This window comes from Vipera berus (genome assembly GCF_964194415.1).
Source record: "Vipera berus genome assembly, chromosome: 14".
NCBI classification, from domain to species: Eukaryota; Metazoa; Chordata; class Lepidosauria; order Squamata; family Viperidae; genus Vipera; species Vipera berus.
The window spans coordinates 5670170-5697234 of NC_138217.1; the positions used below are offsets into that span (position 1 = coordinate 5670170).

The following is a 27065-nucleotide window of genomic DNA, read 5'->3' on the forward strand; positions in this document are numbered from 1 at the left end:
GAACAACAAGGGAACCATAAGCCGGCATGTGCCTCAAATCCTGGCTTCTACTTCTGGGCTAAGAGGGACACCTTTGAGGTCACGTTAGCATTTTCTAAACATGGGGAAGATTCCCCTGATGTATTAATTGCATTGCCGGAAAATATGTACTGGAAACGGGTTCAAGTTTAAAGCAGGCTGTATTTCTTTTATCCCTGGAAATGGGAAAAAAAAAGAATGAAAATAACATGTTTGTCTGCCGTTACAGCTCGTGCAGTGAGACAATGACTGGGAGAGCAAGAGCAAGATCTCGGGCAAGAGGGCGAGCCCGTGGTCAGGAAGCATCTGCAGTGGGAGCAGCTCCTGTAAGTTTTTTTTAAAAATGAGGAAATTTAAAAAAAAAACTTACATCTTGGACGGCAGGACGGGGCTACTGGTGCTCCTCCAATCACCACACTACATAGCCAAGAAGCCCCAGCTAGCCTGTTCAGTGGAATGATGAGTATTATAGTTCTGGCTTTGGAGGGTCACCTGTGGCCTCTGTGGTTCGTGACGTTTACCATAATGCGGGTTGTCTTTCAACGTTGAGCAGCCCCCTTTTTAAGCCAGCCTTGCCTCTTCCAGGTTCCTGCGCCTGGATACAGCCAAGTAACTCCCCAGCTGCCTCCAGCCCATCAAGCTGAAGGAGGAAATGGGGCTCAGGCTAGGATCGGCCAGCCAAAAGGTGCCCCGCTTTTGAAATCGGAAGGTAGGCTTGGTGCCTCAAGTGCAGGAATATGGTCCCTTCCATGTTCCTGGAGTCGAACCATAGTTTTTTTATTTTTATTTTTTTATTTTAATTCCATTTATATGCCGCCCTTCTCCGAAGACTCAGGGCAGCTTACAAGCTTAGCAGTAGCCTTCATTCGATGTATATGCCTGCTTATTAGGGCTTTCACACACCCCAAGCGGCATTATTACAAAGTCAGCTTAATTGCCCCCAACAATCTGGGTCCTCATTTTACCTACCTCGGAAGGATGGAAGGATGAGTCAACCTTGAGCCTGGTGGGACTCGAACCTGCACTAATGGCAGGCAGCTGGTGTTACTTAAGGAGGCATTAGCCCACTGCTCCACCAAGGCTCTTTTGAATTTGTGCTGTTGAAGTAGAAATAAGGTGGGGGGAGTGCAGCTGTTTCTTTGATCTGCTGCCTGGGTCGCTGTATGCATTCCTACTGGAGTCTTAGCCATGATGCACTGCCTGCTTTGGTAATGAAACATCTGCAGGAATACAGCCAGGCTCAGAGAGCACCAAGGAGCTCAAGTCTTCCTCCTCCTCCTCCTCCTCCTCTTTTGCTTGCTGATCCCACTCCCTTCTAGCATTGATGGTATTGCCTAGTTGGGTAATGAAACGTCTTGAAGAAAGCCATCCAATTCGGCACCAAGGACCCCACAGTTCAGCCCTGAGCTACAAATATTCTCTTCTCTCAATCTTAGCGCACTCTTTTTTTTTTATAAAAACCAAGCCCTAATCTGGTAGGAGTCGCATACCTCTCCTTTCAGTGATGATAATCTTATAAATGATTTGTTGAGTTCTTCATTAATGCCTCCCTATTAAAAAAAGCAGCTGTAGGCGCTGACCTAACCAGCCATGGAATTGATATGGTGCTTTGTCTCTGGGTTGCAAAGTGGCAAGTCTTGTGATCCCGTTGTTGAGGGTTTCTTAACTTCTGTGTCATCCCCAGTGGGTCACTTTAGATCAGGGGTCTTGAAACCTGGCCCTTTTATGACTTGTGGACTTCAACTCCCAGAATTCCTCAGCCAGGCAAGTCCACAAGTCATAAAAGGGCCAAGTTTCAAGACCCCTGCTTTAGATCTCCTTTAGCAGCAGCAGCTCACTTGCCCGATCAGGGTGCAGATTGTCCAGAATTAAGCACAAATGCAGATTATGACTACCGGTATTTTTTTTCTCCTCTACTTTACAGAATTTCAGATTTCAACAGGCTTTCAAGAAATGAGTTTGGGAGAACGAGGTGGACGCCGCAGAGACTACCATGACCTTGGTGTAAACACCCGTTACTTAATGGAACATGTTAGAGAATCCAAAACAGGTACTGTAGGGGATCCTTAGGAAAACTGCCCATGTTTTTCTTGAGCGCCCTTTCTGTCACACTTGAGGCATTTTATTGGGAGAAGCATGCTTCCAGCCCCTTCCAGTTGTAACAACATCCAACAATGTGTTAATCCTCCATGAGGAAATGCAGGTTTCCCACCCTTAGCAGTTGATGTGCTCTTACTGTTAATGGTTTGAATGTACGGCAGTCCGTGGCAGACCTGTTGAAAATGCTTGTTTAATAAATCCTTGTTAAAGAATGGTTGCTGGAATTGGCTATGTCTAGTTTAATGAAAAGGAATAAGAATAGAATAGAACAGAACAGAACAGAACAGAATAGAATAGAATAGAATAGAATAGAATAGAATAGAATCTGGAAAGGACCTTGGAGGTCTTCTAGTCAGGCCCCAGGGATGACATGATAGCAGTCTTCCAATATCTCAGGGGTTGCCACAAAGAAGAGGGGGTCAACCCATTCTCCAAAGTACCTGAAGGCAGGGCAAGAAGCAACGGATGGAAACTAATCAAAGAGAGAAGCAACCTGGAACTAAGGAGGAAGTTCCTAACAGTGAGGACAGTAAACCAGTGGAATATCTTTCCTCCAGAAGTTGTGAATGCTCCAACACTGGAGGTTTTTAAGAAGAGATTGGACAGCCATTTGTCTGGAATGATATAGGGTTTCCTGTCTGAGCAGGGGGCTGGAGTAGAAGACCTCCAAGGTTCCTTCCAACTCTGTGATTCTGTTTTGTTAATAAATGGCTGACAGAAATGGATACCTTTCCACAGGTATGTCGGGGAGTGTAATCAGATTAAGCGCCAACCACTTCCGGCTGACTTCTCGTCCACAGTGGGCTTTATACCAGTACCACATTGACTACAACCCACAGATGGAAGCCCGTCGTCTTCGGGCAGCCTTGCTGTTACAACATGAGAACTTGGTTGGCAAGACACATGCTTTCGATGGGTCCATTTTGTTCTTACCCAAGAAGTTGGAAAATAAGGTACCGGCAATATTCTGTCATAGTCTGAATAGTTCAGATACAGCCTCTACTGGCTGTGGCAATTTAGAATTATGGAGATCGAGTCTTTGAGATTGAGCCAATAGCCCTTGGACTCACATGCCGCTTCATAATGCTTTACAGCCCTCTCTAAGCGGTTTAAAGAGTCAGCCTGTTGCCCCCAACAATCTGGGTCTTCATTTTACTGACTTCAGAAGGATGGAAGGCTGAGTCAACCTTGAGCTGGTCAGGATGAAACTGCTGGCAGTTGGCAAAGTTAGCCTGCGATACTGTAACCACTGCGCCACTACAGCCCTTCCCTGCCCTTCCCACTTACCAATAGCACTTAAGACTTACATACTGCTTCACAGTGCTTTCCAGCCCTCTCTTTAGCGGTTTACAGAGTCAGCATATTGCCTCCAAGAATCTGGGTCCTCATTTTACCGACCTCGGAAGGATGGAAGGCTGAGTCAACCTTGAGCCGGTCAAGATCGAACTGCTGGCAGTGGGCAGTTAGCCTGCAATACTGCATTTTAGCCACTGGGCCACCACCAGCATGGTGGCATTGAGGATGGTAATTGCAGATAGAATGAGAAGCATTTAGAAATTAGGAAGTACTCTTGTTCATTTTTTGATTCTAGCCAGTTTTCGTAAGGCTTCTGGAGGTTAAAATCACCCCAGCCTAAAAAATAACTCTTGGTGATTCTCTTAGGTTACGGAGGTGTTAAGTCAGACACGGCAGGGAGAGGCTGTGAAGATCACCATCACTTTAACCAATGAGCTTCCATCAACTTCGCCAACTTGCCTACAGTTCTACAATATTATATTTAGAAGGTTAGCATTTGATGGCTTTTTTCTTCTCTTTTCTTTTAGAGCTGGGATTACTAGGATTTGTGCATAAGAGACCCAGGACTTTTTTTTTTTTGTTAAGTGTATGAGGAATCAGTTACATTTCTACTAGACAATTTCTAGAATTCATTAATGTGGGGAAGGGTCTGCAAACATTTTGGTTTTCACTTTTTTTTTTTTGAGGGGGTTAGGGTTGTCCCAGTTGGTCCAGACAAGCTTTTTTTAGTCTGACACATTTTCTCTAACGCTGCTGTCGTGCCCCATCCTGGTTAATTGGAGGGTTTGGGTGATGGGCGTGGAATTTGTTGATCGATCATCTGAAACGAGCACCTGAGCTCAAATTTGGGTGTGATTCCTCCAATTGTAATTAAGATGATTTCTTCCCCGTGGTAGAGGAGAAGAAAATAAAGCCATCCTCCATTGCCAAAATCAGACTCATTTCCTGCTAAGAGCCCCGTGTACGATCTTACTTTTCCATTTCTGCTTTTTTCTCAGATTGTTGAAAATAATGAACTTGCAGCAGATTGGGCGGAATTACTACAACCCAAGTGACCCAATCAGCATTCCTAAGCACAGGTAACAAAACCGGAAATGCCTTTATGACCACAGTTGGTACCAGACTCAATCCCTTATTTCTTTTGGAAACTTCTAGATATTACATTCTGCCTCTCCTAACAAAGATTAGCGTTCATTTCTGCCTTAGGTGATGATTCCGATGCCTGCAGCATTTTTTAATTTAAAAGGTCTGGGATTACAAACCCGAGTAAGCTGATTTTCCTTAGTGTGTCTTGAAATAATTACTTTTAAGGGGACAAGCCCCGCGCATGGATGTTGGTCTCGTAAGCCAACCGACCGCCAACTTAAAAGAAATTTCTGCCTGGGACTTGGCAGACCGATGCGTGGCAGGAATTGTTTCCGATGAGTGAGGAGTTTGCTGTTTGCTTCAAAGAGAGCCACGGGGCGTTGCGAGGTTAAATCTGAATTTCTTCCCTCTCTCCGACAGGCTGATGATTTGGCCTGGCTTCACCACTTCCATTCTGCAATACGAGACCAGCATCATGCTTTGCACAGACGTGAGTCACAAAGTCCTCCGGAGCGAGACCGTCCTGGATTTTATGTACACCTTGTACGATCAGGTTGGAGAAGAGCGGTTCCGAGAAGTCTGCACGAAGGAACTCATCGGTGTGATTGTCCTTACCCGGTAAAGTTGATGAATTTTTGACTTTAATGGTGTAGAGCAGGGGGTCCCCAACCCTCGGTCCATGGACCGGTACCGGGCCGCGGCTTGCCAGCAACTGGTCCACACAAACAAAGAAAGCCCCATCTGTGGGATGCAGGCAGCACACAAAACCACGCCCTCTCTGGTCCACGGAAAAACCTCTCTCCACGTAATGGGTCCCCGGTGCCTGAAAGTTTGGGGACCTCTGGTTTAGATCAAAACTTTTTGCTTTCCCGGTTAGTCCTCGATTTACGACCACAGTGGGAAAGGGCAGGGGTGAAATCAACATTTCCATCACTACGCGAGGTGATCATTAAGTGAGCCTTTCCTGATTTTGCCATCTCTCTGGCCACGACGGTTCAGGCAGTTACTGCAGGTTGTTAAGTGAGTCACGCGGTCTTTAAGCAAATCTAGCTTCCCCCCACTGACTCGACCTGTTGGAAGCCAGCTGAGGAGGTCGGCAGTGGCGATGGGGCGACCCGGGGAGGCTGCGAGCAGAGCGGTCAAGAAACTCAGATTGAGACTTAAGGTAATTGAGAACAACGAAGCTGTCCAACCTCTGCCCAGGTATAACAACAAAACCTACCGGGTGGACGATATCGATTGGGAGTCGAATCCTCGAAGTTCCTTCAAAAAATCAGACGGAAGCATGATCAGCTTTGTGGACTACTACAAGATGGTACGGAGCAGCTGAGGTTTTGGTGGGAATGAAAAGGACCTGGTTGTGGGGTTTCCCCTCCCCACCCCCTTTAAGTGGGCCAGATCCCTAATGTGTTAATGCCAAGGCTAGGTTTTTGCTCAGTCAAAGGCATTGATCAGCCCATTCATCATTTGAATTTGTAATTCAAAACGGCCAGCGGGGAATTTGAAATGTTAAATGGCTTGGCAATGCTCTCTGTTCGATTACCAGGTTGTACAGTTGTTGAAACTGAATTGCAGGGCTTAAGCCTCCAGGCACCCCAAAAATGCTTTAAAAGCATAGTTGCTCCTCCTAGCCTCTCCCCCACAAAAACCTTGCCATGCGACCTCATTGAAAAGGGGTCCCAGAAAGGGAAAGGGGGACCTAGATCAATTGGGCATGGTTGAAGCACAGAGTCGATCTTCCTTTCCCAAAGCAAATTTTTCTTTGCAATTTACAAAAAAAAACCCGCTTTCCTCTCTCACAAAGCTGCTTCTTGCCTTAAGATTTACAACAGGAAGCCTCTTTCTGCCTTCTGTGTGTCGGATATCAGAACAGTGTTTCTCTGCTTTTCAAAACAGCAATACACTCAAGAAATCACCGACTTGAGCCAGCCTGTTCTGATTAGCCAACCCAAGAGGGCAAGAGGCCCATCTGGTGCCTTGGCAGGACCACTGATACTCATCCCTGAACTCTGCTACCTTACAGGTCTGATCGTTCAAAAACCGCCTTTCTTCTCCTATAGTGGGTACTTGGTCGACAGAATTTGGCCTGCCTCCTGGAGTGGTGGCGCTCCATTGCTGGAGGCTTTTCAAGAAAAGTTTGGACAATCTCTGGGGTGGGCAAGGGGTTGGACTAGAAGGACTTGAAGGCAGGTCGTTCCGCTGATTAATTGTTCTCACTGTCAGGAAATTCCTCCTTCGTTCCAGGTTGCTTCTCTCCTTGGTTGGTTTCCATCCGTTGCTTCTTCTCCTGCCTTCAGGTACTTTGGAGAATAGCTTGACCCCCCCTCTTCTAACTCGGGGGCTGCCACAACGGAGAGGAAGGTCAACCTATTCAAAGCACCAGAAAGCAGGAGAAGAAGCAACAGATGGAAACTAATCAAGGAGAGAAGCAACCTAGAACTAAGGAGAAACTTCCTGACAGTGAGAACAATTAACCAGTGGAACGACTTGACTCCAGAAGCTGTGGGAGCTCCAACACTGGAAGTTTTTAAGAGACTGGATGACATTTTGTCTGCAATGGTATAGGTTTCTTGCTTGAGCAAGACCTCCAACTCTTATTATTATCAACTCTATGGTCCCTTTCAGCTTCCTATTTGGAAATGAGGCAGTTTCTTTTTACCTAATGTAACGCCGAGAGTTCTCTAACGAAAATGATCATTATATCTCCAGCTGCTGCCGCCTTGACAATTATAAAAAGGGGAATGTTTTAACTTTTAGAATAGTTCTTTTGGGGGGATAATAAATGAGTTGGGTCTGAGTGCTGGTGACAGAAATTGATTTTATTGTATGTTTCTCCCCCCACTCTCTCCGGGCGTTCTACTTTTTCCTCTTTGTAGGCCTGACTAACAAGATGCGAAGCGATTTTAACGTAATGAAAGATCTGTCTGTTCACACAAGGCTTGCGCCAGAACAAAGAATGCGTGAAGTTGGACGGCTCATCAATTACATTAATAAGTAGGTTGCCAGAATCTCGCAAAAAAAAAAACCCCTCCCCAAAAAAAAATCTGTAAGGGAAGGAATCAAGATGGGAAAAGGTGGCATAAACGAGAGTCTGTATGAATAAATAACCATCTCCTGTAGGGGAGTCGAACATGGGCAACATTTAAGACTTGTGGACTTCAATTCAGGGAGTTGACGATTCCAGGCTGCCCACATTGGACACCCCTGATCTACCAGCTCCATTTTTATTTTTATTTTTTGCAGAGATGACAATGTTCAGAAAGAGCTACGGGATTGGGGGCTAAGCTTCGAATCTAAACTGCTTTCCTTTTCGGGGCGAGTGGTCCAATCCGAAAAAATTCGTCAGGGAGGGAAAATGGTAGGTAACTCTTCCTTCCTCAAGCGCGTTAAAACAAACTCCCCCCCCCTCAAATACAGGCAGGTTAAACGTGATAGATTTTAAAAAAGAGAGGGAGATTTTGCCAGTTCCTAAGTGCTGAACTCGGGATTGTTTCCTTTCAGTTTGACTACAACCCACATCTGGCCGACTGGTCCAGGGAAACGAGGGGCGCTACCCTGACCAGTGTGAAACCCCTGGATAACTGGCTGCTGATCTACACCCGCCGAAATTACGACGCTGCTAACGTTCTGGTCCAAAACCTTTTCAAAGTCACCCCCGCCATGGGCATAAGAATGAGCAAAGCCATCATGTAAGCACCGCCCGGTCCCGGGTTCTTCGCCAGAAGCAGCAGCAGGGGCTTCTGAACGGAAAGCCGCCAATTTAAACCGCGACTCGGTTTCCCCTTCCCCTCTGGGAATTCCCAGCTGAAGCTAGTTCTCGGAGAGGAGTGCCGTGTTTTGGAGGTGTGGGGTTTTTAACTTTTGTCTAGAATAGCCAGGTTGGCAGCTAACGAAGAAAGGTAGTCCTCAGCTTACAAGCCTTCGGTTAACGGTCATTTGAAGTGACAGCTACATTCAGAAAAGCATCTTATAACCGGTCCTCGCATTTATGGCCGTTGCTGCAGCCCCACGGTCATGTGATCAAAATTCGGGTGGCAGGGTCACATGAGCAGCCTTTGAAACCTTTCCAGCCAGTTCCCACCAACGGGGGTGGGGTGGGAGGGAGCTAATTCATTTAGTGACCACAGCAAAAGAGTGTTGTAAAATCAGGCAAGTCTCCTCACTTAATGAGCCCATCACTTAATGGCAGGAGTTCTAGTCCCAGCTGGAGGTCAAAAGTCAAGGATCTACCTGTTTCTCAACCTAGGCAACTTTTAAGATTTGTGGACTTCAGCTCCCAAATTTCCCTGCCCGCCTGCACGCCTTCAGGTTGTCCAGGTTGAGAAAACGTCAATTTCTTCAGTGAAATGGCCTTTCTTTGTAGGGCTGAAGTTGAGGACCGAACAGAGGCGTACCTGAGAACCTTGAAGCAGAAGATTACCTCCGATACTCAGATGGTATGGACAATGTGTTCCCGTGAACTGGAATGTTATCGCGGTTTGTCTGATCCCGTACTACCCAGGATTATCCATTGAGCGCAGGATGTAGGGAACCACAAGTTGGCTCTGGTTTAAACCCTTGTGCCAGTGGTTAAACCACCCTCTGGAGTTTGGCTTCTAGGAATAAATGGGGCAGCAACCCTGACAGGTCCCACTTTTCTTACCAGTTGATACCTCGTGCCAAGATCAGGATTAAATATGATCTGTAAGATTCGGAGGGCACCTGTGAAGATGGTTGGGAAATGGAGTAGGGGGGGGTGATTCCTCTAGAAGGCCTATGAGCAGCCTCAGGAAACTCCCAGAAATCAGGACTTTGCTCTTTACTTAAATGCTAATAGGATGACATTCTCTAACTGGAGCATCTGAATCGTCTTTGAAAGGATGGAAAGGTAGCACAGCAAAGGTCATCCAGCACGTCCCAGATTTACTTGTCTTAACACCCCCGTGTAAAAGGTGAAAGATGATGCTGGCTTCTCTACGGTAGCTCTGCTTAACGTAGCCTGTGATGGGATTCCCAACAAGCTAGAACAGAGACGCTTGAGGTTTTCAGTAAAAAACTGGGATGCATTGAATGCTAAGTACATTGATTTGTGCTTTAGATTGTAAGCCGCCCTGAGTCTTCGGAAAAGGGCGGGATATAAGTGGGATTTTTTTAAAAAAAATGTCTTCTCCTTCAAGGTGGTCTGTCTCCTGTCCAGTAACCGTAAAGACAAATACGATGCAATCAAGAAATACTTGTGTACCGATTGTCCCACTCCCAGCCAGTGTGTCCTGGCCCGCACCTTGAGCAAGCCGCAAACTGTCATGGCGATAGCCACCAAAATTGCCTTACAGATGAACTGTAAAATGGGGGGCGAACTCTGGAGTGTTGAAATCCCAGTAAGTAGCTTTTTCTTTTTTTTTCTTTTTCCCCCTTCCAGCGATGTTTAGCTTAGCAGCCCTGTTTAAAAAAAAACCCACATGAAAGTTTAATTTAGCTTGTTTTGGGATGCCTTGTGTTTTGCCCCAGTTCATTGACAAGTTGTGTTGACTTAATAATTAATACCCCGCCTTTATTTTTTTTGCAAATAACTCAAGGTGGCAAACCCACCTTCCTCCTCCTATTTTCCCCCGCAACAACAACCCTGTGAGGTGGGTTGGGCTGAGAGAGAGGGAGCCGCCCAAGGTCACCCAGCCAGTTTTCAAGGCTAAGGCAGGACTAGAACTCGCAGCCGGCCGTTTTCTAGCCTGGTGCCTTAACCAGTAGACCAGACCGGCTCTCTCATAAGAATAGCTCACTTTTTCTTCCTCCAATATTCCAGATGAAACAACTCATGATTGTGGGAATCGACTGTTACCATGACATCTCGGCTGGACGGCGATCAGTGGCGGCATTTGTTGCGAGTTTGAATCATGGAATGACCCGGTAGGATTGCTAAGACATTTTCAAGAGCTACACATCGTCCTTTTAGGAAAACGTACTGTAAACGTGACCCACACAAATGGCTGCGTTGCCATTCGGGGATGGCTTTGCTGTGTTCAGGCCGTCCTCAACTTACTGTACAACTAATCATTTAGCGACCATCCAGAGTTACAACAGCCTCAGAAAGGGTGCTTGGCAAGTATAAAAGCACTTCCGGCTGTTGTAAAATGTCCAGCTTCCCGCCCTGCAATCACATGGCCCTCTTCTGGGCACTGGTTCACACGTATGTCCGGTTGCAGCATCCTGTGGTCACATGACTAATTTGCAACAGTTTTTGCTGCTTTAGAGGAGAGAGATGATTCGTCACGGCCAACTCACCAGGGCCGAATTGCTGTGGGACAGTATCAAGGAAATGGTGGAACAGAATAGAGTCATTAAAAGATGCCAAAGGAGGGACAGAGTGAAGTGTGCATGACAACAAATATTTTTTTAAAATTTAGTTTAAGCAATTAAATTGAATTATTAAATTGTCTCAGGGCGAGTTGTCCCATTCTGTGCCAAGGAGCCTATGGCATATCGGACTTACGACTAGGTGATTCGGACTTAACGACCACATTATTTGCTCAGTAACCACTGTAAAATCAAGTCCAGTCACATAGGTGCTTCTCACTTAAGGTCAGAATTCTGGTCCCAATTTTGGTTGTAAGTCATTGGCAGAAGGACAGAGGACGTCTCTGGGGATCTGAGCCTTTTTGTCTTCCCTTGACAGTTGGTATTCACGCTGTGTGCTTCAAGATCGCGGGCAAGAAATTGTGGATGGACTCAAAGTGTGCCTACAAGGTAAAATCACCGCGACAGTGTGCCAACACTTGGGCGTTTTACACGTCTAAAGAAACGACAGTTCTACATTTGAAACACGATCGTCTTGATAAAAACTGGCTTTTGGGGGGGTCTAGGGATGGTAAGGCTGAGCTCTTTGAGTTGGGGATCCGGTTTCATTCTTGTAAATTGCTGCCTCATCTTTCTTTAAGCGGCACTCAGGACTTGGTATTCCTACAACGAACACATGCCAACTCGTATCATTGTGTATCGCGACGGTGTCGGGGACGGTCAGTTAAAAACCTTGGTGAGCTATGAAATCCCACAGTTTTTGGAGTGCTTGAAAACAGTTGGGGCTGACTATCGGTAAGTTGGGTGCCTAACTAAGTTGCCTGGGAGGAAGAGGGCTTGATTGGGTAGGCTGCCATACTCCAAAGTGCAAGTTTACTTCAACCTCATAAGGCGCTTTGTAAATTTGTAGGGCTGCAATTCCTTGGAGCAAGAGCATTTCTAGAACACATGTGATTTGGGGACAGGGTTGGGCTGTAAGGTATATAATAAGGCAGCAGAATGCAGGTGCTGTGAATTAAGAAGCCGTATCGAGCCTTATTTTTATTTAATTTACAGAGTGGCTCGCTTGGAAATGTCTTTGGGCAACATTAAGGACAGCCAAAGAAATAGAAATAAGGGGGGGGGGGAATTACACAAGAGATCACGCGTAAAAAAAATCTTCATATAAATCTTTCTAGGCTACAAAGGTTGCTGACACCAACTCAGCGTATTTGTGATTCTGTGTATCACATTTGGTTTGCCTGCAAGGGCAATTTTACGGACAGATTTGCTTTGAATTCGTTGCACATTTTAAATTTTCCAAGAACAGCAGAGGACAATCAGTTGAAAGAAAGGAAGCCATGTTTAGTTTCTGTCTGTCTCTTGAGAAATGTTGAGCGCTTTAAGCAAACGTAACCCTTTCTGTGCGATCTTCTCAAGCCCCAAACTAACGGTGATCGTGGTAAAGAAGCGTGTGAACAGCAGATTCTTTGCCGAAATTGATGGAAAACTACAGAATCCACCACCTGGCACAGTTATTGACCTAGAAGTCACCAGGCCAGAATGGTAAGTCAACTGTTAGTTCAAGAGAACAGTAAGTAAAGTTAAAGGTTCCCCCGCACATGCGTGCTAGTCGTTTCCGACTCTAGGGGCCGGTGCTCATCTCCGTTTGAAAGCCGAAGAGCCAGCGCTTGTCCGAGGACGTCTCCGTGGTCATGTGGCCGGCATGACTAGACGCCAAAGGCGCACGGAACGCTGTAACCTTCCCACCGTAGTGGTCTCTATTTTTCTACTTGCATTTTTACGTGCTTTCGAACTGCTAGGTTGGCAGAAGCTGGGACGAGTAACAGGCGCTCACTCTGTTACGCGGCACTCGGGATTCAACCCGCCAAACTGCCGACCTTCTGATCAACAAGTTCAGCGTCCTAACCCACTGAGCCACCGTGTCCCTAGAGAACAGTATATAGATGCTTTAAAACAGGAAGGCGAGGGATTTCTATTCTTGGGGGGATTTTCCAACATCTAAGAGGCTGCCCCAAAGAAGAGGAGGGGGGGGTCAAGCTATTCTCCAAAGCACCCGAAGGCAGGACAAGAAGCAATGGATGGAAACTAATCAAGGAGAGAAGCAACCTGGAACTAAGAAAATTTCCTGACAGAACAGCTAATCAGTGGAAGGCCTTGCCTCCAGAAATTGTGGGTGCTCCAACACTGGAGGTTTTACAGAAGAGATTTGACAACCACTTGTCTGAAATGGTTTAGGGTCACCTGCTTGAGTAGGGGGTTGAACGAGAAGACTGCCAAGGTTCTTTCCAACTCTGTTATTCCTTGAGGAAGGTGTTCTGAACCAGCCTGCTACCGGCCTTGCAGAAAGGCAACCCCTGTACAAACGGCAGAGGCTGGAGAGCGTCTGAAGCTGGAAGGCGTCTGCCAAGATTTATTACACAAACAACAGAACAAGAAACAAAACACTGGAACTGTGATCCTCAAATGGAGCGGTTGCTTTCAGCAACCAGCCCTTCCCCAAACACTCCCTTTATTAGAGTTCAGGGCGTGGCCTCCCTGTGCCTCCTTCCGAGGAGTCCCACAGCCTTTCTCTGCTTGTTCCTGCTTGACTGCCTCCTGCGTCGGGCGTCCTTGAACAGGGCCAGCTGTGGGTCATCATCATCCGCACTGTCGGGCTCGCGCAGCTGAGAAGAGGGCCCTGGCTGGGGGCTCTGCGAAGCCTCCAAGCCATCATCAGCAAGTTCGTCTTCAACACCCTCCTCCTCCCCCTCGTCTGAGTCATCCGAGACATCCGAGCCTGCTGCCGGACCCACAGGCTGACCCTGAATCACAACAGAAGGAAGGCTACGAGATTAAGGCTTTTAATTGCCTATTTCCCGTTCTTCAAACCTGTTATTTCAGAAGAATCTCGATTCTTTCTCCTCATACCAAAGAGCATTAAGATAGGGGCAGTCTCTGAGTTTCTTTCTCACTCCTTCCTCCCTTCCAGGGTTAGCCCGATGTTCTCCAACAGCTGTTGAATATCTTGTTTAAGCCTTTACAGAGCTCTACACCAGGCTCCGTTGGGAGCTAACATTTTTGATGTGAGATAAGTCCAAACAGAAGGGAGAAGAAAATAGGGGGAGAGTTTGTCTCATATTTCCTTGTGAGACCCAGGAGGAGGCACGAAACAAAAGATGACCAGGCTGGAACAAGGTCAGCTCTTTAGGGAAAAGCCCAGTGATGGGTCAAAAAAATGTAGACATCAGGTGACAAATGTTGACCTACGTCACCCGAACAATTTGAATTAATGGGAAGTCTTTTACCTTCCATTCTGCCCAAGGACTTCCCATTAGCCACCGAAGGGACCTGTTCTCAGCGCAGAGTAGGCTGCTCCGAGACCATCCCTGGATGAAATTCTCCAGGCTTGAACATATCTCGAGACAGCTTTGATCTGATTCTCCTCTAGGTACGATTTCTTCATTGTGAGTCAGTCCGTGAAAAGCGGCACAGTGGCACCCACCCATTACAACGTCATCTATGACAGCAGCGCGCTGAAGCCTGACTACATGCAGAGGCTAACGTATAAGCTGTGTCATATGTACTACAATTGGCCGGTAAGTAGTAACTTGCCCTTTAGTGGGCCTTCCACGATTACTTAGCACTGACACCAGTTAAGCTGTAGGCTTTTTACTAACCTCAACATTCAAGGGAAGAAAACTTCCTATTTCTTATTCCTGTCTTACCTCGTTCCCCAAAACCTGGATAGGGAGCAGGTTTTGTCTACAAGTTAGGATGGAATGGGGGGGGGGGGGGGGAAATGAGTACAGTGGTGGTTTTAGCCGCCTAGAAAATTCCCTAAAAGTTGGACTAAGTCAATAAAGTAATACAGAAACGTAACAACAAAGTGGTTGCGTTTAGATATTGTCATGTTCTGCAGCTCAGGAATGTAGAGATCAACACTTCTGCCGTTGTTGTAGGCGAGCGCACCTCCCATCAAGTTGAAAAGTAGTTTCTGATGATCCCCAACCCATTGACAGATTTCTTTTTTTATTATTATTATTATCTGTAGCCTCACCAGCTTTTCTGGGTTTGAATGAGATGAGTCACAGGATACCTCTTTGGGAAATCTTAAGTTATCCCCTGATCCTCTAGATAAGGTTATGTTTTAAAACCTCCATTTATTTATGGCAGTTAGAACAATTAACCTGTGGAACAACCTGCCTCCAGAAGCTGTGAATGCTCCAACACTGGAGGCTTTTAAGAAGAGTCTGGACAGCCGTTTATCTGAAATGGTGTAGGGTTTCCTGCCTGAGCAGGGTGTTGGACTAGATGACCTCCAAGGTCCCTTCCAACATTATTATTATTGTATCTAGATTGTCTCTTCTTGGTGGATCTGCCCCTGTTGAATTTTTGTTCCATTTTTTCCCCTTCTTAAAAAGTTAAAAGGCGAAATTCCTTTGATTCCTAAAGTCATGGGCCTCTTCAGTCATTCTAGAACAGGGGTAGGCAACCTCGGCTCTTTTATGACATGGACTTCAACTCCCAGAATTCCTGAGCCAGCGTGGCTGGCTCAGGAATTCTGGGAGTTGAAGTCCATGAGTCATAAAAGAGCCGAGGTTGCCTACCCCTGCTCTAGAAAGTATATCCTAAAAAAATGAATCCTCATCCAAAGACTTCCAAGTTGAGGTTTGCTGCATCCCAGAATACGGCTGTTACCTTAACAATGGTGCTGATGGGTTGTTTTGTGTCTCTTCCTTTCTCTGCAGGGAGTCATTCGGGTCCCTGCCCCCTGCCAGTATGCCCATAAGCTGGCGTTCCTCGTGGGGCAAAGTATCCACAGAGAGCCAAACTTAGCCCTTTCAGAGAAACTTTATTATCTGTGAGTCTTGCCAGAGGAGACGGTATAATGGAACGGAAAGAGAATTTGGACCAGAGAGAGTTCTTTTGTTGGGGGGGGGGGAATAAAGAGGTGCCTTAAAACTCAATTGAGTAGATATTTGGTGCTGTTGTATTGCACACATCAGTGATAACTATATCAAGATTATCATTTTATTATTATCATTAATATCATCATCATTTGTGCCTGCATGACTTAGTTAAGTTTCTCCAGATAAATTTTTACTGGAGCATGTTCCTGTTTTGTTGCCCAAAGAGTGGCTTCATCGGCGGTGTTAAGAATAAAGTTAATTTAATGTCGGCCGAGCACGTGTGTCAGAATCCGTTTTTCAAAGGGTAGCATCCAGCAAGGGGTTTGGCTCGGGGAATCAGGACGTAGCGAGGTAGACAAGCTGCCTTCTCAACCGCTGGGTCTCCTTTCCTTGCAAACACAACCTGGGTGAGTTTAAAGCCAGGGGTAGGCAACCTTGGCTCTTTTATGACTTGTGGACTTCAACTCCCAGAATTCCTGAGCCAGCATGGCTCAGCTTGGAAACCTCCCTCAGCATGGCTGGCTGAGGAATTCTGGGAGTTGAAGTCCACGAGTCATAAAAGCCAAGGTTGGCTAGCCCTGGTTTAGAGGCATCAGAATACGCATTGTTTGATTCAGCCTTTCGCCCTAAAGATGCTGAAGTATAAGCAGAAATTCTCTTTGGGCATATACAGGTTGCTTAGTGACTGTTGGAAATTACAGCAGCTCTGAAAAAAGTGACTTACAACTGTTTTTTCACACTTATGACCATTGCACGCACGCACACACACACACACACACTCACTCACGTGATTTACATTGGCCGCTTGAGAGCTGACTCACATTTATGACAAGAGTGTCCCGGGATCACATAATCTCCTTTTGCAACCTCCCAACAAGCAAAATCAATGGGGAAGCCAGATTCGCTTAACAGCGGTGGCAAGGAAGGTCGTTAAAATGGGTCAAAGCTCATTTAACTAATTTCCCACTTGGCGACATAAATTTGGGGCTCACAAGTTGGAGGACCCTCTGTATTCACCATTTGTGAAAAGTTGGTTCCCTTTAGCTAAATCTTATTCAGAGACATATAAACTTTGCCAGGTATTTTAAAGTCCTCACTATAACAACTGGATTCACATGTAAGTAATAGGCTAAGATTAAACCTAGTGTCATGGACTGTAAACTGAGATTTTGGCCATGGTGAATCAGTCACGCTTCTGTGTCCTCTGCTACTGGTTAAACCACATTTAGCCAACATGTCTGAATTTGCTCATATGTGGCTAATTGGTTCATTCAGGAGCCACGCCCTCCTACAAAATATCAAATTTATTTATATAAAATAATTTACACATTAACAACTGTACACATGCACACGCCCACACAGTTACTTTTACCACGAGTTTAGGCCATTTTTTTTCCTTTACATAAATCTAGCACACTATATATTATTTTACAAGAATTTACATATTTCTTTGAAGACACAATGGGGAAAAGCTTTGATCATTCATATTACAAACCTTCCATCAATTATAAAACAAAGGCAGTCTGAAAAGTATGTATAAACAGTAAAAAGAATATACAAATGGTTACAAAAGTCTTCAACAGCCAAATAATCTCTTATCCCCCGCGCCAGCAAGTACGCAGTGGTTGTGTGACTCCCCGTCTTTTTGTCTCCAGTCACAACAAGTGGTCATCCGTGACAAAATTCAACCTTTCTGATTTGAGAGACTTTTTGCTGGCAGTGGCCCAGGAATAATACAATATTTTCGTGTTATTATTTCCTTCTGCGTATTTGACTCATTCAGAGCTCAACAATATGGAAACCCCCAAGCAACGCCTACCTTAAATCTGCTTTTCTTTTCTTTCTTTTTTTTTTTGCAACGCTTGTTTGCCGTAATCGGTTTTGCTTTATTTTTATTTATTTTTATAGCATTACTTGAGAAGCTGAACAGCAGAACTTAACGCAGACGGTTGGGAAAAAAAACAAAACACCTTTTGCACGACATTTTCACACTTCCCCAGGAATTAATACCGGACACGAATCGGGACTCCATCACGGCCTTTTAAAAGGATGGGCGTCTCGGTCAGAATGGAACCGTTAACAGGTCAACACAGAGTACATAGAAAGTTTACGCTGCAGAGTTCGGACAGTACAAATAATTGTGCATTTTATAAGGCAAACATCAAGGCTTCTGGCAAACTAGGAGTTTCAAGACCATGTATATGCGTCACTTGGTGAATAAACACAGGGATCAAAGAACAAAGGCGGTGTTTTTTTAAAATTGTTTTTAGGTTGGTTTGTTTTCCACTTTCAGGCAAGTGGAAATAGGAACTTAGGAATAGGGGGGGGGGAAATGGAAATAGGAAACGAAGTCCCTTAGGATTGGTGCAGCTTTAAGTTCCTTAATCCCATCTTCTCTCTTTAATTTTTTTTTGTTTGAGAAAACAGGTTAACGTTTTAAAAAAAAAAGCCTTTTTTTTTTTAAGCGGCACTGCCACGCCTGAAGCGAGACCAATCCAGACAAGAGAAGTTTCTGGAGAGAACAGAATGCGCTTAATAAGAATAATAAGAATAATAAATAAATAAATAATAAATAAATAAATAAAAAGGGGGGGAGAGGAAGGGGCCGCGCGGCGTGCAAGCTCTGCGTCTAGAAAATCCGCTTGAAATAGTCCTGAAATCCCTAATTTTGGGCGTTTCTAGATCGGTCTGCATATGGGTGGGGTGTTTGTTTGTTTAAAAAGCAAAGTCTGATGATTTTAGAGGATGTCCAGATGGTTGCAATTTTCATTTCACGGCACCCAGTCTTTTGAGCAGTTTCTTCCCTTTGGAAAAGAGACCCTTCGCCTTGGTCGAAGAGACCTCTCTGCCTCGCCTGGGACTACCAGAACCCATAGCTGGCAGAGGTGACCCCGATGGGAGATGGGCTGTGGGGCTTGGCGCTCTCCTTGGTGGCGTACCTGTGTTCTCAGGAGGAACCTGATAGGTATATTGTTAAGTTTACTGGAAGGTTGTGGTCATGGACAACAAGAAAGCAGCGTTTGCTTTTTCATTCGTTAAACCAGGGATTCTCAATCATTGGCCTGTTGAAGATGGGGGGGGGGAAACTTCAACTCCCAGAATTCTCCAGCCAACACCGATCTAGAGCAGAGGTCCCCAACCTTTCGGGCACCAGGGACCACTGGTTCCGTGGAGAGAGGTTTTTTTTTTTTTCTGTAGACCAGGTGGTGTGTGGTTTTGTGTGCTTGCCTGCATCTCGCGGATAGGGCTTGGCTTGTTTGTGTGGACCGGTTGCTGGCATACCACGGCCCGGTACTGGTCCAAACACTGGGGATTGAGGACCCCCCCTCTGCTCTATACCAGAGCTCCCCAACTTTTTGGGCACCAGGGACCAGTTCTGTGGAGAAGAGGTTTTTTTCCCGTGGACCGGAGGGTGTGTGTTTTTGTGCGCTGCCTGCAATGTTGTGGATGGGGCTTTGCTTGTTTGTGCGGACCGGTTGCTGGTATGCCACGGCCCGGTACCGGTCCACAGACCAGGGGTTGGGGACCCCTGATCTAGAGCACTCAGTCTTGATCACTGCTGGCGGGAGAATTCTGGGAGTTGAAGTCCACCCATCTTAAAGTGGTCAAAGTTGACAAACGCTGCATTAAACACACACACACACACACACACACACCTTTTAGGGGCAGGAATTCTTTTTCTTCTTCCTCTTTTTTTAATGTATGCCACGTGACAGACCCATCCGTTTCCCGGAGTACATTAAAAAGACGTGTGTAAATGGATTTATGGACTTGATTTATGTTAAAAAGTCAGGGCGTAAATAGCTGAAGCCTTCCGCCTCTTGTAGTAGACCAGCCTCTGAAAAAATGACTTGTTTTAAAGAGGGACCTGGATTTTGCCCGGATCCCCTTTCTTCTCAGGAGGGATCCCGAGGAAGAGAGAGCTGGGGACTAGCACGTGGCATATGTCTACGTGGACTAACCCACGTAGAATCTGTATCAGACTAGCTCAATTCTTGCTTTCCTCCATGCTTCTTAATCCAGCCCCCACGCCCCACGCCAACGTTTAGCATTCTGTCAGGACATAAATTTTGAGAAGATGGCACACTGGTGGAAAAGGGGAAAAAAAAACACCACACCAAACCAAATTAAAATGAACCTTAATCGCAATCAAAGAAAGCTCTGAGACCTTTGGTTGAACGTATCTGGGTTGGGTGGCCCGTGCCACATGCTCCGTGGCGTGGAAGAGGATGAGACGCCTTGGGAAAAAAACAGCTTCTCCAAGTGGAAAAATCCAAAATGGAGCTGCTAACGACACCCAACTTCCCTCCTGTTACATCCGCTTGGCTGTTTGGCCATCTCGGTGGGTTTGCTAAGCCAAGGAGGTCCCAAGCTTGCTTTGATCTTCAATCAAGGTCTTGTCTAATGGGGGGGGAGAGAGAGGGAGCGGGGAGAAGCCAAAGGGGACCCTTTTCTCAGTGCAATTTCAACACACACCTGAAGATACCATCTCTGGAGCGCTAGTGCGTTTGCCCACCCGTATCTGAGCGGTGCGTTTTCTTTTCAGCTTATTGCATTGGTCAACCAATGAGCTGCTAGGCAGAGGAGCACACTTCCATAAGGGACGCCAAAAACCCGGCCATGGACAACCACGCACCAGGAGAGGTGCTTTTAAGGCAAACCGACAACCGGATGTTGCAGCTTAGTGTGCTTTTTCAAAAGAAGGAACTCCAGCCCTCTTTCCCCAAAGGCCGGCTGGGTTGTTGAGCACAACCAGCTTGCTCAGCAGCAATTTTGTGTTATTTTTCTTCTTTTTTTTGTTGTTCTCCCAAATTAGCTAACAATGCAATATGCAGCTTTCCTTGGGAACCAGACACTGGGAACACTTTTTATGCAAACAAGCATTAAGGCCGGTAAGAAATATGTTCCAAATATTAAAACCTTTTCTCCCGGTGTGGGTTAAGCGAGGCTAAGCCCTGAACGCAAGGGGCGTCCCGCATTTCCTTTTTAAATCAGAAATTCTCCTCCTTTCCTAACTCAGTGCCTTCTACGGCTGCCGGACTAGCAGTCCGATGGCTGGTCACCTGGAGGTGATGGGACTTGTAGTCCACCATAATTGGAAGGCATCAGATTGGGAAAGGGCAATCCTCGGTCAAAAAGAAGATCTGGAAGCAGGGCTGAGGAATTTTGGAGACATATTTCTCTCTTTTTTTTTTCTCTCTGCACGCGCCATGGGCCCAAGATGGCTCGCATCACAGAAGGCCAACTTAGAGGAATAGGTTGTTATCTATCGGTATCTTCAGTTGCTCACTTACGTGAAGGCAACGTTGCCCATTTTTAAGGTGTGAAATGAACACTCTTCTTCTGTTTCCCAAGCAGATGAGCAAAAAAATAAAAATAATTAAAAAAATGTATACATAAAATATAAGAAGAGAAAAAAACTGCAAGGATGACAGAAGACCCATGAAACCCTTCGTTAGGCAGCTTAAAACATCACTTTGAAATTTCAAAGTTTGGGGCGATGTTCCCCCCAAAAGGGAAGTGTCTGAAGTTTTACATCCATCCACAGGTTTACTGCCTTAGGTAATTTCTACAGCAGGTGTATATAATTTACAGATATAAACTGTTCAAGGTGGAGAACGGATATTTATATGTATATATAAATTATATAAATTTATATATATATATATAAATTAATTAATTTGTGGCTCCTAAATTAGCATGAGACTGATCATTGATGGAAGGAACAAGTTGGTTTAGAGCGAGGAGCTGTTTTGTTTTTTTTCTCCCCCAGCTTCAGAGCGATCTAAAAACTTGATTTCAAAAATGTGTTTCTTAATATCTATCTATCTATCTATATATATACATATACATATGTACACAAACACATCAAGCCAAACGGAATCTGAAATGGTTGGCAAGGGGAACAAAGCGAAAAAACAACAAGACTTTTTTTTAAAAAATTATTATTTTTTTTCTCAGTACTTGCTTACCCTTTTCGCTTTTGTACGCATGGGTGCGTCTTGAGGGTATCGTGAGGGGGCGTCGGATAAATAAACTTCTACGTCGTCAGGCACTTCTTCAAGAAAATTCGAAGGAACAAGACCCGTCTGGTTGTTAAGCTCCCCCTGAAACGTGGAAATGGAAGGGGAAATTAAGGAACAAGCAAGGAGCCTTTAGAACAACGTTTCTCAACTGGGGTGACTTCAAAATAGGTGGACTTCCAGAATGGTGGATTTCAACTCCTGGCTGGCTGGGGGACCTCTGGGAGTTGAGGCCCACTTATCTTCAGGTTCTCAAATGCTGCTTTAAAAGTCCCCCCCCCCAATCCATTGATTGAAGTTGTGGCAAGACGTTGGAAGACGTTGAAAGCTAAAGCAGATTCTTATCCCCGTGATTAAAGCAGATTCTTATCCCCAGATTCTTATCCCCATGACCAAGAGTCGAAGGACAGTAGCATTAGGGAGTCAAGAAAAAAAAACACCTAAAGATCATTCTTGACTCGCCCTCCTTCTTGGGTGATACCCTTCCTTCAGGTTCCTGGTTGTCACCCAAAAGGTTTTGCACACCACTAATACAGATCAAGGGACGTGGTGGCTCAGTGGGTTAGGACACTGAGCTTGTCGATCAGAAGGTCGGCAGTTTGGCGGGTCGAATCCCGAGTGCCGCGTAACAGAGTGAGCGCCTGTTACTCGTCCCAGCTTCTGCCAACCTAGCAGTTCGAAAGCACGTAAAAATGCAAGTAGAAAAATAGGGACCACTCCGGTGGGAAGGTAACAGCGTTCCGTGCGTCTTTGGCATCTAGTCATGCCGGCCACAGGACCACGGAGACGTCCTCGGACAAGCACTGGCTCTTCGGCTTTGAAATGGAGATGAACACTGGCCCCTAGAGTCAGAAACAACTAGCACGCATGTCCGGGGGAACCTTTACCTTTTAATACAGATCAGGAGAGGAGTATAGATAAAGCACTTACATAATAAAAACCATCTTCGTCAATTTCTCCAAAGACAGTAATAATGTCTCCAGTACAAAATGTGAGCTCAGCCTGCAGAAATGATAAAAAAACATCACTTTCTCAGGATCCCATTTCTAAATGCCCTTATTCCAGTGTTCCTTAATTTTATTTTATTTTTTGCACTGAGGAACTCCCTCCCACATTTAAAAATTGGACTGGACAACCTTTTGACTGGGATGTCTATGGAGATTCTCAGTCACCCAGGACATGCTAAAGATGCTTTTTCCAGAGGCAACTGGACTTCCTTGTTGTTGGTTTTTTATCTTCAAAGAAAAATAAAGAAAAACACAAAAGTCCAGCTGCCTCCTGAAAACGCACCTTTGGGACAACCATGACCTGGAGGACTGAGAATCTCCACATACATTTAGCGACGCGCTTTGTGATGAACACCCTTCGGATGGTGAGGGACTAGGAACGGATTTCCAGGAAAATAAAATTGCAGACCGCAGGAACCGTTTGCGCTTCAGTTTGAGATGCAGACAACACAGACTCATCCCCAACAGCCTGCGCCCGTCTTCAACAGTGGAGGGACACGGGGCAGGCAACATCCTGCAGAAAGCAGAGCTTCCACAACACAAGTCCTTTCAGCAGTTCCAAGAAGGCTCCACACCCATTTGCACCACTCAGGTGACCCTGAAGACACAGGTAAGCCTCCAAGTGGCCTCAACGACTCTCTGAAAGAAGGCAAATGACCAGCTGTCTGCAAGGAGTATCAATCCTTCCCATTCCCCACCATCCAGTTAGAGTTGGAGGAGAAACAAAAGGTCTTCAAAGAAAAACAAAGTCCAATTGCAAAAAGTCTCCTACCTTGAACAAGGAGTTGGACTAGAAGACCTTCAAGGTCTGTTCCAGCTGCATGATTCTATGTTCGAGTGGTCCAGGAAAAGTTTCTGAACAGACAGAAACTCCTGGCCATAATTTTCAACCGACCCATTTTGTCCCCTAATTGGATGCTTGTGGCCACATTTCCCGCAGTTTTTACTACAAAACAAAATGTTTCGGATTTGTGCCCATGACCACAATACCTCCACATCAACATTAGGAGAGCTTTCTCTTGGATCGTAGTCATATAACGCAACCATTCTTCTCGTGGCTGACCCAGGCGGACGGCTGCTTCTTCTGTTTCGTTCTGTTCCAACCCAAAGAGAGAAAGCAATTGCAACTGTCTTTAACCATAGAACAAACCACTAACTGTAGAGTCTTTGATGGTTTGGGTTTGGCTGTTTTCTTGCTGACGTTTCATGACCCAAATAGGGAATGTCAGCAGTGGTAGAAGGGAGTGGGGTTTGTGGAATGGGAGGAGGAGGAAGTGGAGGAGGGAAGGGAGGGAGGGAGGGAGGGAGGGGAGGAAAGGAAAGGAAAGGAAAGGAAAGGAAAGGAAAGGAAAGGAAAGGAAAGGAAAGGAAAGGAAAGGAAAGGAAAGGAAAGGGAAGAAGGAAGGAAAGAAGGGATGGGAATGAGAAGGAAGGAAAGAAGGAGGGAAGGAAAAGGGAAGGAAGAAAGGAAGAAGGGAGGGAAGGAAGGGAGGAGAAAAGAAGGGAGGGAGGGGAAGGGTGGGGAATGAGAAGGAAGGAAGGAGGGAAGGAAAGGAAGGAAAGGAGGAAAAGAAGGAAGGAGTGAAAGAAAGAAGGAAAGGAAGGGAAGGAGGGATAGGAATAAGAAGGAAAGGAAAGGAAAGGAAAGGAAAGGAAAGGAAAGGAAAGGAAAGGAACGGAGGAGGACTGCGTGGTCCTTGATGCTCTCTGAGCTGGGTGGTTTCCTTGCAGACATTTCATGACCCAACTAGGCAACGTCATCAGTGCTAGGAGGGAGAGGGCCTGCTCTCCGTTTATATACAAGTGGCTCACTCTGTCAGCGTCGGTGGGAGCATTGTTTCCTTCTAAGCAGTCCCTCAGTAAGGATATTGTTTATTGCTTTATTGTTGACCTGACATTACCCAGCAAGCCGCTGGTCTAGGTTCTGACTGCATTCAAAACGAACTCTCCTATTTAAACATGTTGTGGGAAGGCAACTTAGAGGAGGCCAGAACAGTAAAAATGGAGAGCTTTTTCTCAACCGCGGGGGAAAAAAAGCTTCCAGAACCAAGGCAGGCCAGCCACCAGTTCCACACACGTCCACAGGGGGCGGCCGACACTTACCAAGTTTCTCGATAGGGGTGTTCAGAGGGAGAAACCCTTGCTTCAGAAGATGATCCATCATTTCTGGGTCATCCGCTTGGATTTCGGAAACCATGTTGCAAGGAATAAGGCCCAGCCTCGCACACGTTTCCCCCCGATAAAACCCATCCGCATCTTTGTCTCCGTAAACCTGAGATGGAGAAAAGAGACCATACGGAAAAGAATCCAAGAATCACCGGCTAGAACTTGCAAAGGTTCATTAATCGTGGCTTAGCTCCCGTCCATCACGCACCACCACAACGGAGCCCAACATTTCCATGGCTAAGCAAGACAGTCGTTAAGTGAGTTTTGCCCCCATTTTATGACTTTTCTTGCCATGGTTGCTAAGTGAATCGCTCCAGTTGTTAAAGGAGTGACGCAGTTGTTAAGTGAATCCGGCTTCCCCATTGTCGGAAGTTCACACAAAGGGGAGACCACGTGACCCCGGGACGCTGTGACCATCATAAATACGAGTCAGTTGCCAAAGGGCCGGAATTTTGATCCCGCGACCGTGAGGATGCCGCAAGGGTCATAAAGTGTTAGGTTCCGACGTCCCTAAGCGAACGTTTGTCGGTCAAACAGACTACCTTTACATTTCACAAACCCTGACCTTGATAATCTGTCCTTCTTTAAACGGCAGTTCTTCTGTCGCATCAGGGTTTGGAGACATGGTGAGTGGGTCATAATCAAAGAGGGCGACAAAGATGCGCGGGCCCACTTCTTCTGCTCCGGGGTCAGTTTCTGATTCCTCATAAATCTCTGGAGACAGACGGTCGTGACTACTGTAGCCATCTGGAAAAGCAGAAATGTTGGGTCGGAAAATTGGTTAAACGGAGGTAAGAGTCACTATGAGTGCTCCTCAACTTAACAAACACACGCTTAGCGACGGGAGCACAGTCACGGGATCCAAACCTAGGCACTTGCCAACTGGCGTGCATTTATCAACAGACATTTAGAACAACGTGGCTCCACCATAAAGATGTGTGGACTTCAACTCCCAGAATCCCCCCCAGACAGCGGGCCATGCCGGTTGGGGAATTCTGGGAGTTGAAGACTACACTTCTTAAGGTTGTCATGGTTGAAAAACATGGTTTTAGAACACTGGATAAACCAATCCACTAATTGCCGGCAACCATACAGTCTATTCTCTAGAGAAGCCGGGGGAATCCCTGAGGAATTCTGGGAGTTGAAGTCCAAATATCTTAGTAAAGTTGACGAACACTGGCCAGGTATTCAATCCTCTCCAGAAAGGGCTTTGGTTGTTCTTCCACTCTCTAGATACTGTTCATATATACACACACACAAACACAGATATCACAAAATCTCCTGCCACCTTGTCTACAATGCCCCAAAGCCTCATTATGAGGCTTACACCCAAGGAAAGTCACCTAGGGATGCAGTCTTAGCATTTGAAGTGAAAAATAGCCCTCTTTCTGCAGTTAGTTGCTTATCTTACAAGGCAAACTCTGGTTTAAAGAGAGGTTGTGCTTTCTTCCCCCTTAGGTAAAGGTAAAGGTTCCCCCGCACACGCGTGCTAGTCGTTTCCAACTCTAGGGGCCAGTGCTCATCTCCGTTTCAAAGCCGAAGAGCCAGCGCTTGTCCGAGGACGTCTCCGTGGTCATGTGGCCGGCGTGACTAGACGCCAAAGGCGCACGGAACGCTGTTACCTTCCCACCGGAGTGGTCCCTATTTTTCTACTTGCATTTTTACGTGCTTTCGAACTGCTAGGTTGGCAGAAGCTGGGACGAGTAACAGGCGCTCACTCTGTTACGCGGCACTCGGGATTCGACCCACCAAACTGCCGACCATCTGATCGACAAGCTCAGCGTCCTAACCCACTGAGCCACCACGTCCCTCCTTACAAGGCAAACTCTGGTTTAAAGAGAGGTTGTGCTTTCTTCCCCCTTAGTGTCACAATAAATACTGGGGTCTGCCACTAGATGACACTGCAGACCTGCATGTGGATTTTGATCCTAGCTTGTTCCTTGTTTGAAGTTGAAACAAAACAGCATCACCCAGCCTGCTAATGGGTCAGTTCCAAGTGATCAGATGTCCTGGCCGCAGCACTGCTCCAATCATACATTGAAGGAAGGAAGGAAGGAAGGAAGGAAGGAAGGAAGGAAGGAAGGAAGGAAGGAAGGAAGGAAGGAAGGAAGGGAGGGAGGGAGGGAGGAATTGGGAATGGATGGATGCAGGGAAGGGAGGAAGGAAGGGAAATGAGAATGAAAGAAGGAAGGAAGGAAGGAAGGAAG

The 27065-nt window shown here is 46.1% G+C and overlaps 2 protein-coding genes across 2 annotated transcripts in view; one reads left to right on the top strand and one right to left on the bottom strand.

Moving 5' to 3' along the window:
* Positions 1-260: 260 nt before the first annotated feature.
* PIWIL1 (piwi like RNA-mediated gene silencing 1) lies at positions 261-15936 on the top strand. The gene is made up of 20 exons (XM_081339239.1): positions 261-344; positions 604-727; positions 1943-2068; positions 2857-3071; positions 3781-3902; positions 4413-4493; positions 4921-5118; positions 5704-5815; positions 6397-6523; positions 7377-7494; positions 7744-7858; positions 8002-8189; positions 8864-8936; positions 9657-9857; positions 10280-10383; positions 11150-11220; positions 11412-11565; positions 12190-12315; positions 14201-14348; positions 15501-15936. Exons 1-20 carry the CDS (start codon positions 264-266, stop codon positions 15615-15617), a joined length of 2601 nt encoding a protein of 866 aa, XP_081195365.1. The 5' UTR covers positions 261-263; the 3' UTR covers positions 15618-15936.
* A 5042-nt stretch (positions 15937-20978) lies between these two features.
* RIMBP2 (RIMS binding protein 2) overlaps positions 20979-27065 on the bottom strand; it is a gene marked incomplete at its 3' end in the record, with an annotated part of 40553 nt that continues 34466 nt past the window's right edge. Inside the window, exons 14-19 of the mRNA XM_081339120.1 lie at positions 25424-25605; positions 24796-24964; positions 23683-23786; positions 22616-22687; positions 21635-21769; positions 20979-21005 (exon numbers count right to left, since the gene is read on the bottom strand). Coding sequence (XP_081195246.1) covers positions 20979-21005; positions 21635-21769; positions 22616-22687; positions 23683-23786; positions 24796-24964; positions 25424-25605 — 689 coding nt within the window. The remainder of the gene's footprint in view (positions 21006-21634; positions 21770-22615; positions 22688-23682; positions 23787-24795; positions 24965-25423; positions 25606-27065) is intronic.

Bases quoted from the DNA above. Each gene is read 5' to 3' on its own strand.
- PIWIL1 (XM_081339239.1), top strand. From the start codon at position 264: ATGACTGGGAGAGCAAGAGCAAGATCTCGGGCAAGAGGGCGAGCCCGT. The intron at 345-603 runs GTAAGTTTTTTT...TGCCTCTTCCAG, and splicing joins CTGCAGTGGGAGCAGCTCCT to GTTCCTGCGCCTGGATACAG. The intron at 8,937-9,656 runs GTATGGACAATG...TTCTCCTTCAAG, and splicing joins TTACCTCCGATACTCAGATG to GTGGTCTGTCTCCTGTCCAG.